At 45.1% G+C, this 14764-nt stretch overlaps 1 protein-coding gene across 1 annotated transcript in view; it reads right to left on the bottom strand.

Moving 5' to 3' along the window:
• SCN8A (sodium voltage-gated channel alpha subunit 8) overlaps nucleotides 1-14764 on the bottom strand; it is a 75589-nt gene that overhangs the window by 34136 nt on the left and 26689 nt on the right. The window contains exon 8 of the mRNA XM_081083772.1: nucleotides 7967-8205. Within this exon, the coding sequence (XP_080939898.1) occupies nucleotides 7967-8205 (239 nt within the window). The remainder of the gene's footprint in view (nucleotides 1-7966; nucleotides 8206-14764) is intronic.

Below are 14764 nucleotides of genomic sequence, written 5' to 3' on the forward strand. Positions count from 1 at the left end.
AGAACCACCCAAATCACATGATTTAAATGTAGCTGAAAAATGATTCTAAGCAATGAGAATACCACACAGGTGACTGCTTCTAAAGGGTCAGCAGTCATTTGAGTATGCATGCTTGGGATGTTTGCCTAAATAAATAAATAAATAAATCACGCATCCTATTTAATAAAAGGCTAATATGCAAATCGACCGGATGGCAGAACGACCGGTCACTATGACGCATACTGACCACTAGGGGGCAGATGCTCAATGCAGGAGCTGCCCCCTGGTGGTCAGTGCACTCCCACAGCAGGAGCGCCGCTCAGCCAGAAGTCGGGCTCATGGCTGGCGAGTGCAGTGGCGGTGGCGGGAGCCTCTCCCACCTCCGCGGCAGCGCTAAGGATGTCCGACTGCTGTCGGGGGCGGGTCTAGGCCATCAGCTGGACATTGTTGAGGGTTCTCAGACTGCGAGAGGATGCAGGCCGGGCTGAGGGACTCCCCTTCCCCTGAGTGCACAAATTTCATGCACTGGGCCTCTAGTTGTTTTATAATTATATTAGGAAAATACAGCATTATTTCTGATTTGATATTATGTTTTATCAAACTTAAACATATGCTACAGGGTTTCTTGTTTTAAATAGTAAAGCAACAGAACATTGCTAAAAGTGTACAAAATACAGGAAAAACATCCATAGTCTCATCACCTTGCATACACTATCCATTTTATATATCTCCTTTCTGCTTTTTTCAAATGTGGACACACTTTGACAAAGTTGTAAAATCGCTGTTACCTGTCTCCCATTCCTCTGCCTGACAGAGCACCTTGTGCTGCCTAATGCCCTCTGTGTCCCACGGCCTTAGTCACATGACAGGCAGCAGGGAAGTACAATGCCATGAACAAACCAGTTCCCTTGCTCCAAGCTGACCACATGACATCAGACTCTTACTAAATATTTTGTTTTTTAGAGGTGAAGACTTTAAATGCAATAGATTTAAAACTGAAAATAAATTAGTACTTATAACCACTTGGTTACCAAATTTACACATGAAAGAGTTTAAGAAAAATGTTAAAGAAAAGGTGTGAGGAGAGAATTAAAAATAGTGAAAAATACTTAAGATTACAGATATTGTGAAAATATACTGAAATGATGTATAGAAATGTAAAACCCCCAGAATGACTTGAAGGATAAATATCAAAATAGATTAAGTGGGCTACTAGTTTTTGGGCCCATATACTTTTCTGTGGTTTCCCATTTTTCTACATTGCAGATGCAGTATTCTAAAATGGAAAGAAAATATGCCCTGAAGAGATCCACTTAAGCAAAATCAAAGTTCATGGGGCAAGCGAAGTATCTACAGATAAAACATCCTGCCAAGTGAGGCCAGGGAAAGTCAGGGCAGCTAGTCAACTCCGGACATACATTTTACCCTTAGTGCAAACCCATCAACGGTTTCTCTACACAGACATGTTCGTCTGCTTGATGCACCCCAGGTAGAGACTGCATTTGCTGTCCCACTAGTTCCTGGTGAACACACAGGAAGTGCCCAGTAATAAGGACTGGCTGGCTGACTACGGGGTATCTGTACTGTGGGAACGTGGTCCCTATGAGAAAATCAACAATGGCACAGTCCTGTGGTGCTGCCTTCCAATGGGGTGAATGGCCCCCAGACGCCTGGTGCAAATGTCTAGGACAGAGGCCAGCAACCCTGTTGTTTCAACACACAGTGTGCTGCCATCATTTGGGGTTTGGGTGAAAACAAATTTGCAACCATTGGCTGTATGAAGAAATGACTTTTTTTTTTTTTTAAACAGAAGAGTAGATTTATGGTTATCCCTACGATGTCATTCTTATTTGCTCTGAGATATGCTTCTTGAAGCAGATAAAGAAGAATAAACTAGTAAGCAGTGAATCAACAACTGTATATAAATGTCCCTCTCGTGAATGTCATCAAACATTCATCTAGGAGTTTATGTCCTAGAGCAGCAGTTGTCCAGGTGTAGTTAAGGATACCTGGGGTTCCTAAGACCTTTTCAGAGGACATGAGGTCCTCCCTTTTGCAACTGTGTGAGGCCAGATTTCTTTCTTATGCTTCCGCCAAAACAATATTTCACAAAGGACTGAATATACAAGCAGATAGGAGAATCTAACTATCTCCTATTAAACCAGACATGAAAGATATTTGCAAAAATGTCAAACAATGCCTTTTTCCCTAGAAAATGTAACTTTATCCCGTAAAATATGTTATTTATGTAATTACATAATGGGTAATTATGATTTTAAATAAATATTTAAGATTCTCATTGGCTTTAATTTCAAATATGGTAAATATCAATAGATATAACTATCATAAACAAAAGCTTTTCAGCTCTTTTTAAGAGTATAAAGGGGTCATAAGACCAAAAAAGATTGAGAACTGCTATTCTAATAGAATGTCCTGAATTCAGAGTTGGCATATCTTTCGAGTTGGAGCAAACCCCAGACTTGTGAAAAGTATTTAAAAAGAAGTATACATAAGCGGCTACAAGGACACAGATGAAAGAAAAATTAAAATATAAAAACAATTTCTTCTGGTTGAAAATCTAGCTAAGCTGTGGTTAAGCTGTAGTCAAGAAATGATAACATGTGTATTTGGTAAAGAAGGGCAATAACTTTTCCCTTTTTTTGCTTAGAATCTCAGAAATTAAACTTACATGTCAGGTTAAACTTTTGCCCTTCCTTCCATATTCCCAACCCCTCAAATGGCTCAGTCCTAAATCCCTTGGGTGGGCATCCACAGGAGGGAGGCCAGTACCAGGTGCTGGGGCCTAAGCAGAGCATCTGTGCACGGGAGTAGCCTGGCGTGGACGGTCAGAGCCTGTGCAGGCCAAAGAGGGGGTCCACCTTGGCAGCCCAATACAAGCTGACTGGGATGAGGATGGCTGCCCAGCACAGGGTATCAGAGTGTAAGCAGGATGGAGAGCTTTCATGCAGGGGAAGCTTGGAGTGGGGTGAAGTGGGGGGATCCAGGTGGGGGAGGCCCAATGTGAGGCGTTCAAATCTAAGTGGGGTGAGGGAAACAAGAATGTGTGGGGTGGCCTGGCCTGGGTGTCAGAGCCTGAGAAGTGTGAGGAGGGTCCACATGGAGAACACCGGTGAGGGAGTCTGAACAGTGTGAGGGCATCCAGCTGTTCGAGGCAACAGTGGCTTCTGATCAAGTAAGTTAACATGTTAAAGACAATGGCACCCAGGTTTCTTTTTGTTAGATAAGGAGCTACTGAGAAAACCAGAATGAATCCTGCAGGGCTGGGTTAGAACTGGAAGTGACAGCATGAACTCACGGTTTTCAGCATAGACAGTTAGCTTAAGAGCAGCAGCTAGCCCTGCACTGAGAGGGCCGAGGCCTGCATATTGCTCCAATAGATCCTCACTTCTAAATATCATTTTCTACTAACCCAGGGTTCCTTGGGAAATGGCTGATTCCAGGCCTGAGGCAGGAAAAAGGTAAAATTAGCTTGGGAAATCTAGTGGTACCAGAAAACAAGGAAGTAATGAGGACGCAATGAAAGGACCCAGAAGCCAGCCTGAAGGGACTCCCATTGGCCCAATCTGGAATGGTGTAAACATCGAAGTAAATGACAGTTCTAACTCACTGGATAACATTGAAAACCATGAGTCCATACTGATATAATTAAGTAAAGGACTGAATCAGAAATTTAATGAAGAACAGAAAATTCAGATAGTTTTAAAGCACCTTCATCACAAATACTTATCTATACTTATAAAAGGGTAATATGCTAATTAGACCCAGTCGACCGGCCATCTTCCAGACGTCTGACTTCCTTCCGGACAAAGCCATGGTGGTGGGGGCTGAGGCAGAGGCAGTTAGGGGTGATCAGGTCAGCAGGGGAGGGCAGTTGGGGGCGAGATCAGGCTGGCAGGGGGTTAGGGGCAATCAGGCCGGCAGGAGAGGGCAGTTGGGGGCAACCAGGCTGGCAGGGGAGGGAATTTGGGAGCGAGATCAGGCCAGCAGGGGAAGGCCATTGGGGGTGAGATCAGGCCTGCAGGGGAGGGCAGTTGGGGGCAACCAGGCCTGCAGGGGAGGGCAGTTAGGGGCGATCAGGCAGGTGGAGGCAGTTAGGGGCGATCAGGCCGACAGAGGAGAGCAGTTTAGGGGCGAGATCAGGCAGGCAGGCAGAGGGGTTAGGGGCAATCAGGCAGGCAGGCAGGTGAGTGGTTAAGAGCCAGCAGTCCCAGATTGCGAGAGGGATGTCCAATTGGAAAGGGTGCAGGCTGGGCTGAGCCCCCCCTTCCTCGCCCCCCCACCCCCACGGATTTTGTGCACCGGGCCACTAGTTAATTATAAATGGTAAAGAGTAACTTTACAGGGGAGAAGCCTGGCAGGCACCTCCTCAACCAAGTCACCATCACCAGTAATGACACAAATGAAAAGTGTGTGCCACCGGGCAGGTGCAGTGAGAGGACAGCCTCACTTGTGTGATATTCCTGCCAAATGCATAGCTTGAGCCTAATCATGAGGAAGCATCAGACACACCCAAACGGAGTGAATTCTACAAACTCTCTGGCCTGCAGTCTTCAGAAGTGTCATGGTCATGACAGTCAGAGGAAGACTGAGGCACTGGCCCAGGCTGAAGAAGACGGAAGAGAGGACAGCCAAACGCAATCTGTAACTCTGAAACGGAATCCTTTGCTATAAAGGATATTACTGGGGCCCATGGGGAAAACTTGAAGGGGCCTGAGAATTAAGTGGCTGCAATGAATCCATGTTAATTCCCTGACTCTGACGTTAAATTAAGGTTCTGTGGGAGAATGCACTTGTCCATAAAACACACACACTAAAGTATTCGGGGGTGAAAGGCTGTGTCAGCAACTTACTCTCAAAAAAAAAGAAAAAAAGTGTATATTATACTTGAAACTTCCCAGTATGACTGTTTAAAAAACCACCTTATAAACCTACTGTTGTGTTCAATTGGTTGCAAAAAAAAGGCAAGAAAAGAATCATGAAAAACAATACAAAAGGTGTGTAAGTCACATAGCTGCCCTGGGCTTCAACTTCATTTAGAAAACACGGGGGCTGGATTGAATTACCTGTAAGGTTCCTTCTATTATTAGATTTTTCTTGTGGGGAGGGCAGAAGAGGCAGGGATTACAGATTTACAGAAGACAGTTCTCATCTTCCCTCAGAAACACCTCTCTGCACCTCTACAGACAGACGCACCCAACCACTGTCCTGGCTGTGGGAAAAGCCTCTCATTCCAACAAGACGACAAGGGCGTGCTCACATCGGGTTAGTCTCACCTTTTCTTATCCTCTTTTTCTCAGGTTTCTGTCAAAGACTTTGCCCAAATCTCCAAGCCTTTGAAAGTTCTCCTATTGAGTTACACTAATACAGTTCCTAAGATTTACAGAGTACTTTTCATGATTCCCAAAACTTTGGTTTAAGTTCTCATTTTATCCTCCCACCCACTGATGGATGATATGGTATTAGCCTCATTTTATAGATCTGCAACATTTCTGGACAGAAATTAATGGCTTATTTAAGGTTAAACGGCATCAAACAGGAATCAAAACCCAAACCTTCTGACTTCTAATTCTGTGTTCTTTCTGCCAAACTCAGCACGTGTGTTAATTGGCAGGAAAGTACATTTTTGAGCTTCTGTTATTATTCAGAAAACACTCATAATGCAAGTTTCCCCGAGGTCCAGCACATATCCAACTGCCTCATTTGGCTTCTTCACTCTGAATAAATAGACATCTCATTCTGAATACATCCAAATAGAATTCTTGATTTAAAACTCCAAACCTGTTCCTTCCTCAGTCGTGCCATTTCCCCTGCAGTAACTACCCCCCTAAATCTAGGCACTATTCTTCATTTCTTTCCCGTCGCCCTCACATGTAACCCATCAACCAGTCCAAAGCATCCTGGCCACGCACTACTCGCCATCCCCATTGCTAATTGTACCCTTACTTTCCCCCTTGAAACCCCACCCCACCCAGTGCTTGCTTATTGCAGAACCTGATTGTGGTTAGTGTGCCTCATGGATCCCTAAATATTACGACCTTCTCTCTTCTGAATGCTCACAACTGTAATTTAGGTGTGGCCCTACATCTCTTTAGATTTTTAAGAAAGGGAAAAACCATGGTATTTGCTGGTTTGAGGGCCATTCTGCTGGTAGTAGGTGAAAAGGTCTTTCAGACTCCCTTGGAAATTGAGAACCTGTTCTGTAAATACTTTGAGAGAAAAAATGTTATAAGGAAAACAGCAGCAACAGCACCACCACCAACAAAATCCATCAAGTCATATTTCTTATTACTTAACTCATGGCTGATACAATAAAACTTATATCTATAGAATATTGTTGGTTGACTCAAAATTCTGCTTGATGGCCAGCTAGTTATACAGCAAGCTTACTTGAGGCACCTTTCAGAGCCAGTGAGCACATTTCCTGGACATAGTTCAAGACTATGGGTATTTCAGCCCTGGCTAGTTTCCTCAGTGGTTAGAGCGTTGGCCCTCGGACAGGTCTATTAACCGTCAAGGGCATGTACCTCAGTTGCAGGTTTAATCCTCGGCCCTGGTCGGGGCATGAGTGGGAGGCAACCAACCCATGTTAGAAACATCTAACACATCAGTGCTTCTCTTCTCCGTCCCTGCCCCCCCATACCACCTCCCCCCTCACTTCCACTCTCTCTAAAACTCAATGGAAAAAATATCCTCACTCCTCAGGTGAGGATTAAAAAAAAAAAGACTATGGATATTTCATCAGGCTGCATATGAGTTCACATCAAGCAGTGAGCTAACCTAGACATGGAAACTGGACAGACCACAGAATCATCTTGGGTGTGTGCCAGGGAACTCAATGGACAGGATCGCTCTTGCCACATGTGTTTTCAGAATCAGAACTCAACACGATGTTATAACGCTTTAATAGTGCATTAGGACTTAAGGCGGAAACGTGTGTGTGTGTGTGTGTGTGTGTGTGTGTGTGTGTGTGAGACAGAGACAGGCAGAGAAAGAGATAGAGAGTGAGACAGAGGTGATGGGAGGGAGGGAAGGATAGGGAGAGGGAGGGCGAGAAGTTGGCGGACAGGAAGGGTGAGGAAGGCAGGAACGGAGGAGAAAAAAACATATACCAGGCAGAGATTATGCTCAAATTAAACGGCAACAACTAGATTAGACATGCCTATGGCGCGACTCCTAAAGAATAAAGAGACCCGGACAACCTAGAGGATTCTTTCCAACTAATTCCTTACTATCTATAAAATTCAACCAACTCCTGATTTTTGCACCAAAGAAGTAAAACAGATAATCCCCAAATCACAACTACTTGACCTCAGAATCCGTTGTGTAATCTGTTTTTTAAAAGTGTATATTATCCTCTAATTAATATCATAAATGACATATAAGACTTAAGCTAACATTAAAATAAACTTGGCACAGATCAACGAATGGAAACTGGATGACAGCCCGGAAGTTGGACTGGAGGGGAAACCAGCCCGGAGTTAAAAATGTCCCCGAGACAGTGCCCACCTGGGTGTGAGTATGACCGTGCAGGCCAATTTACAGCTACACTGAATGCACTAAAGAGCTCCCCTACTGTGTGGTGGTTGTCACTGAGGGTGAGAGGGGAAGGGATTTGCTGGACCTATGCAGGAATCAATGTGAGAAGCAGAACGAGAAGAACCCGGAAGTCCCTGGCTCAGACTACTGAAGCCTGGGCCAGGCCTCCCATTCCGTCACCACAGCTGGCTTTCAGCCAGCAGCTCCTAGCGGACGGACGTCTTCTCGATTCTGCAGGAGGAGGAAGCAGCCCAGGGGTCACAACAGTGAGCAGAAGCGGCTGGGGCCCGCGGCATATGTGGGAGCATTTGCCTTCCAATGAACTATTACTTTCTCTTCAACCAAACCCCTGCTTTCAGTATCAGAAAAACACATCCTACAGGCAGCACATGTTCAGATCACAAAACTGGGAGATGGCGCTCTGTCTTACCAGATTCCCCACAGACAAGACATGTTCGAATTGTGGGGTCATAGGATGGTGCTCCATCGCCATGAACAGTGTATTCAGGACGATGCAGATGGTGATGGCCAAGTCCACAAAAGGGTCCATAACGATCAAGTTCACAATCTCTTTCAGTTTTATCCAGTAGGGGTGACACTCCCAGATGAGGAACGTGTTGGCGAATTTATACCAGCACGGCGGGCACTTCCTCTGGGACTCTTCCAGCTCTGCAGGGAGTAAAGAACAAAGGTGGCCCCTCAATCCCAGTGTGGGGACAAAGGAGACGGCTGCAGATCCTCACGGGCATCATCGCCGCCATCACGTGAGGACAAAGTGCAGACTCTCCCTTGTGTCCCTCGGTTTTCCTTCTCAAAGGGAGAGAGGGGGCAGGATCCGTACCAGGTCACTTCCCTGTTAATGATGATCTAGTTATAAACAAAATTCAACCCATCTGTTTTGGGAGCACGCGGAGCAGCCAGGAGCTTAGCCTCTGGGATCTCAACTGGCTTCAACACTTAACTGTGGGAACTTGAGCGAGTGATTTCAATTTCCTGTGAGAATTAAACGAGCTAAATTAAAGTGCCTCAGAAGACCCTAGAACAGTGGTTCTCAACCTTCCTAATGCCGCGACCCTTTAATACAGTTCCTCATGTTGTGGTGACCCCCAATTTCATTGTTACAAATTGAACATAATTAAAGCATAGTGATTAATCACAAAAACAATATGTAATTATATATGTGTTTTCCGATGGTCTTAGACGACCCCTGTGAAAGGGTTGTTCAACCCCCAAAGGGGTCGCGACCCACAGGTTGAGAACCACTGCCCTAGAACAACATAAGCCAATGACTAAAATTCTGCGGTACACCAAATTATATATATTTTTCTGATCTGACCAGAAAAAAAGGTATAATTTTGATTCATTCACACTGGACAGTTATCATTGTGTTGGCTGTTGTCATTTTTTAATTTGACAATCTAAGGGAAAAGAGGTCAGTACCCCTGATTAAATAGTTAGATACTGCATGTTCTAAAAACTCTTGCGGTGCACCAGTGTGCTTTGGCACACCAGGTGAGAACAGCTGCCCTAGCACATACTAAGTGCTGCCGAAATATTTGCTATTGTTATTATCTTTATAGCAGGATCGGCATCATCAACCACGTGTTCGTATGTTCCAAAGAAGTATGTCAGTGAGTTTACAATTCATAATTCAGTAAGGAATGTTGTTACGTTCCTTTTCCCTTTCCTCCCTTCCTTCCCCTTTCTCATCTCTCCTCGTCCTTCCTCGTCCTCTTACCCTTTCCCACTTTCATCCTTTCCTTTTTGCTTCATCTTCTTCCCCTCTCCTTCTTCTGTCTTATCCCTCTCTTTCTGTTTGTCTCTTTTAGAAACAGAACCTGTTTCCTTCCAAACATGATTTGACATAAGCCCCAATATGTAAAATACATAAACCAGGAATTGTCTAGCTGAGACAAGAAGAGGAGCGTGGAGCCAGTCCAATTGACTTACTCCTCTCCTGAGGGACTTCCCTAATCCTAGGACTCTGATAAACACAGACTGAACTAGATGATCTCTAAGGTCGTTTATAAAGCAAAGACCAAAAAGGATGCTTAGACCCTAAAGGCAGAGAGCCATTCAGCTGGCAGCCACAACCACCTACCTGGGCACGAGGCCCTACCGAACAAAGCTCTCCCCAAATTGAGTGTGAAATATAATAGCTAGGATTCCGAAAGTCCAAGGATCTTGATCCTGGAGAATGTTAGGAGATGTAACTTTGCAAACCTGTCAGCATGATAATCCTTAGAGGCACGGTATTGGTTCTAGAGGGTTGGCTATAATGGCACCCCCCTCCCCCCCGCCCAATTCTTCTGACAAAACCAAATCATTCATGGAATAAAGGAAAGTTTCCCAACATTTCACCGCCAACAAGATGGAAACCTTCAATTAGTCTACTTTCCCTTTTCCAACCAATTGGATGGTGCCCGTGGTGATGGCTTTATTTTAGATGGGGTGCTTTGCTGGGTTTCTGATTGGCTCCCTGGTTGCTAAGAAAGTGGTTGCCTTGGTTTTTCAGATTTAAGGGCCACAGTAAGCGCCACGTGGGAGTCTGCGTGGGAAAGGAAGTCTGTGAAGAAAATGTGCTTTGGCTTCTTCCTCATAGAACTCCCTCCGTTTCCAAGGTAAATTTAGTTTTCTTCCCCCCCTCCTAAAAGAAAGAAAATGAAAAGGTTGTCTTATTTCCATACATTCTTGTAGTACATATTTGGAAATCTGGTTCCGTTTCTTTTTTTACCTCCTCCCATCTCCAAATGTCTGCTGCTCACCAGCACAGCACGCACGTGGAGGTTGAAGCAGCTACTGTTCACATTTCTGACAGCTGACACAATTGTAATGTTTTATAATGAACTAGAGGTCAGGTGCACGAAATTTGTGCACGAGTGGGGTCCCTAAGCCTGGCCAGCAATCAGGGCCTATTGGGGCCAGGCCAGCCGGGGCCTACTGGCTGCTGCTGGGGCCTGCTGGGTTGGGGGAGGGATGGGGGCAGGGACTGCGGGAGGTCTGCCGGCCAGGGGGAGGGACCGGCGGAGGTTGGCTGTGGAAGTGCACTGAGCAGCAGGGGACAGCTCCTGCACTGAGCACCTGTCTCCTGGTGGTCAGTGCGCATCATAGCGACTGGTCAACCAGTTGTTCTGGTCATGACGGTCACTTGGGTTTTTATATATAGACTAGGCTCCAAGTCTTTACCAGACAGCAAAGAGGGGTTTCTCTGCCCTGTGGGGCACCAAGAAGATTCCCAGAGGGATATGAGATATCTCTTAACCACCTTCACTGAGCAAAGGGTAGATCTTCAGGCTTTTTTTCATTTCACCAAAAGTAAGATAACGTAGAATGTTAGGAACTGGAAAAGATCACTAGGTGAATAAGGAAGTGTATAAAGTAACTCACAACTTTGCAAACTTACTGGCCTCACGTGCCTGGAATAGGGGAAGTAACTGATTTGGAGGAATGAGTTAACATGGGGGATGAGATGTCCAAAGGTTTGTGGGGTTTCCTTACCTTGCTCCTGGACGTTTTCAGAGAGGGTACTGCAGGTCTCAACTTCAGGGCTACTGGGAATTGTTTCCAGAGAGGGCCTCATAATTCCACCGAGATGGTGGCATTGGCAGACCATGAGGTTTCTGAAGGCAGGGGCTTCTCTCAACTCAATTCAACAATGTTTATGCACCTATAGTTTGCGAGGCACTGGGAAAACCCTGATGAACGCGAGTCCCCATCCTCACAGAGCTTACCATTGCACCGGAAAGGCAGAGAGATGCCAGAGAAGTGACTGTGCTGACACTTGACGTTTGTCAGTTGAATGAAAGAATGAGTAAGTATGCCCTAGCTCAGTGGTCAGCAAACTCATTAGTCAACAGAGCCAAATATCAACAGTACAACGATTGAAATTTCTTTTGAGAGCCAAATTTTTAAACTTAAACTATATAGGTAGGTACATTGTTATTAACTTAATTAGGGTACTCCTAAGGCTTAGGAAGAGCCACACTCAAGGAGCCAAAGAGCTGCGTGTGGCTCGCGAGCCGCAGTTTGCCAACCACTGCCCTAGCTGGTTGGGCTCAGTGGAGAGAGTGTCAGCCTGCAGACTGAAGGGTCCCGGGTTCAAGTCTGGTCAAGGGCACATACCCGGGTTGCAGGCTCGATCCCCAGTAGGGAGCATGCAGGAGGCAGCCGATCAATGATTCGCTCTTATCATTGATGTTTCTATCTCTCCCTCCCTCTCTCTTCCTCTCTGAAATCAATCTATATATATAAAAGGCTAATATGCAAACTGTCCCCTCAGGAGTTCGATCACTCTCTATGATGTGTGTTGACCATCAGGGGTCAGCACAGAATGAAGAAAGGCCCTGGCCGGTAGCCAGGGAAGGAAGGCCCCGGCTGGCAGCCGGCAGCCAGAAGGCCCCGATTGGCCCTGATTGCTGGCCAGGCTTAGGGACCCTACCCATGCACAAATTTCATGCACTGGGCCTCTAGTAAAAATATATTATATATATTTTAAGAAAAGAATGAGTAAGTGATTTGTGGCAGCAATAGCTACAGCCAGCTACCTCTACAGGGGAGTGTTTCAAACTGTTTAACCCGAGAATAAGTAATGCCAAGTACCATCACTACGTCCTCATTCTTACTTTACTTACTCTCTCCCCTTCCTTCTCCCAGGGCTTTTCTGCTTTGAGAAGTGAAACTACATTGCTCTCTGCCTACACCCCACCTCCAGGCCTTTGAAATATCCCCAAAGCTGATGGCTCCCCTGACTGAATTCTGCTGAGTTTATTGGATCCCGGTGAGCATGTCTGCAACTGGATAGGGGTGAGGCAGAGCAGGCAGGACTTTCTCATTATTTACAGAATTCTGGAATTCTCCACTGTGGTTTTATTTATTAAAAAATATTTTTTATCCTCATCCGAGGATATTTTTCCATTGATGAGAGAGAGAGAGAGAGAGAGAGAGAGAGAGAGAGAGAGAGAGAGAAATATTAATGTGAGAGAAACACATCTATTGGTTGCCTACTGCACACACCCTGACCAGGGCCCGGGCCAGGAAGGAGCCTGCAGCCAAGGTAGTAGGTATGCACCCTTGACTGTAATCAAACCCAGAACCCTTTGGTCCACAGGCCAATGCTCTATCCACTGAGCCAAACCATTAGGGCTCCACTATAGTTTTAAACAGGTAGGTAGGAGCCTGTTTCTTTGATTTTAAATAATAATAATTTTAATACTTGGGTTAAAATGCCAGGGCTTCCTAACTGAAGGTCTGGAAAGCAGGAACAATTATTCATTCAATGCTAGCTTTTCACATTGTAGCGATCTAGCGACCATTAATCCAGAGGGACCAGCAGTCAAACAGGAATGATCTTTCTTAAGGTCCGTAATTCCCTCTTCACATTATTCAGCTCCAGCCATTCATCGTTCTTTGCTTACAGCAGTTGTCTCATCAGTTTTAACAAAGGGAGTCAACTACTAGGAGAGGGGATAGGAGGAATGTTTGAGCAGGAGCAGGCAGTAAAGGTAAAAGTGATGTGAACTTCAGGGCTTAGAAAAGGGGAAATGAACTGGAATGGCGTTTTACCCAGGAACACAATTACAGTCGTCTCCTCTGAGCTACCCTTGCATCTATTTTTTTTCTTTAATCCTCACCCAAGGGTATTTTTTCTATTGGTATTTTTTTTAAAGAGAGTGGAAGGAAAAGAGGGGGAGAGGAGGAGGAGTGGGGGGGGGAGAGAGAGAGAGAGAGAGAGAGAGAGAGAGAGAGAGAGAGAGAGAAAAGAAGAAGAAGAAGAAGAAGAAGAAGAAGAAGAAGAAGAAGAAAGGGAGGGAGGGAGGGAGGGAGGGAGGGAGAGAGAGAGAGAGAGAGAGAGAGAGAGAGAGAGAGAGAGAGAGAGAAAGGGACAGAGAAGAAGAGGGGAGAGAAACATCGATGTGAGAGAGACACATCCATTGGTTGCCTCCTGCACCCACCCAGAGCAGGGTGGGGGAACGAACCTGCAGCTCAGATACAAACCATTGACCCTTCAGTGCGTGCTGATGCTCTACCAATGAGCTACATTGGCCAGGGTTGTTGTTATTATTATTATTTTTTTTTATGTGTGTGCTGGTGGGTGGAGAATGAGTAGAGCAGAACAGAAAGATAAAGAAGAGGAGAGGGAGAACAGGAAAATAAGGGAGTAGAGAAAGGCAGTAAAGCTCCAATGATTTAGATCTAACTCAGTACAGGGACAAAAGTACTAGGTCTCCAGCAGAAACCCTGCCACACCAACACTCCCCACCACTCCAAGCTCAGCAAGATTCAGTTCAGCAAGCATTTCTGAGCATCTACTTCTGCCAAACCCTGTGCTAGGTCACCGAGGTAATCAATAAAAAATTGCTGCATTGCTTCGTTAGTTCTCCTGCTCTGAATGTCTTTGCCAATAATAAAATATGCCTATTAGAGGTCGTTACTTTTCTTTCTCAGCTGCCATCGATACTCAGATAAATCTTGTCTTGGTGTTCAAGTGAAGAATAAAATTAGCCAAGGTTCTTAAACTAGTGTTTCTTATCTTGAAATGATCTGTAGTTATCACCTGCAACCTTAAGTATAAGCTACAAAGAGCTTAAATATGTTCTATCGGCAAGGACCCTGATGAGATGGAAAGGAAACAGGAATCACTGAAGTTGTTCAGGTGGCTGAAAGCAGTAGGTTCAGTATTGTTTTTACCTGATATATTCTTCAGATTAGGCAGGGAAAAGTGTAGCTCCTTGTAAACACTCCTTGTAAACACTTCAAGGGAGATCCTTTCTGGGGATTCTCCCTTCACCACAGACGCCCCTGCCCACACACACACACACACACACACACACACACACACACACACACACTCACACACACACACACTCACACACACACACTCACAAAATGGTATTGGTCTTAAATGACTCAAAAAATAACTTGTCTCAAGGACACCAGGATCATTTTGAGTCTCCTGATATCTGAGACTCTGGCTATGGTTGGGTTAGTCTGGTGTTTGAACTCTGAAGGAAGGCAATTTGAGGCCTCAAGAATAGTCTGTAACAGAATGGATAAAGAAGTTGTGGAATACAAAGTTGTGGGATACAATGGAATACTACTCAGCCACAATAAAGAAGGAAATCTTGCCATCTGCAACAAAATGGATGGATCTTAAGGATGCTATACTAAGGGAAAGAAACCAGACAGAGAAAGACAAATACCACATATTTCCACTTATATGTGGAATCTA

This window comes from Myotis nattereri (assembly GCF_964212035.1).
Source record: "Myotis nattereri genome assembly, chromosome: 2".
In the NCBI taxonomy this organism is placed as follows: Eukaryota; Metazoa; Chordata; class Mammalia; order Chiroptera; family Vespertilionidae; genus Myotis; species Myotis nattereri.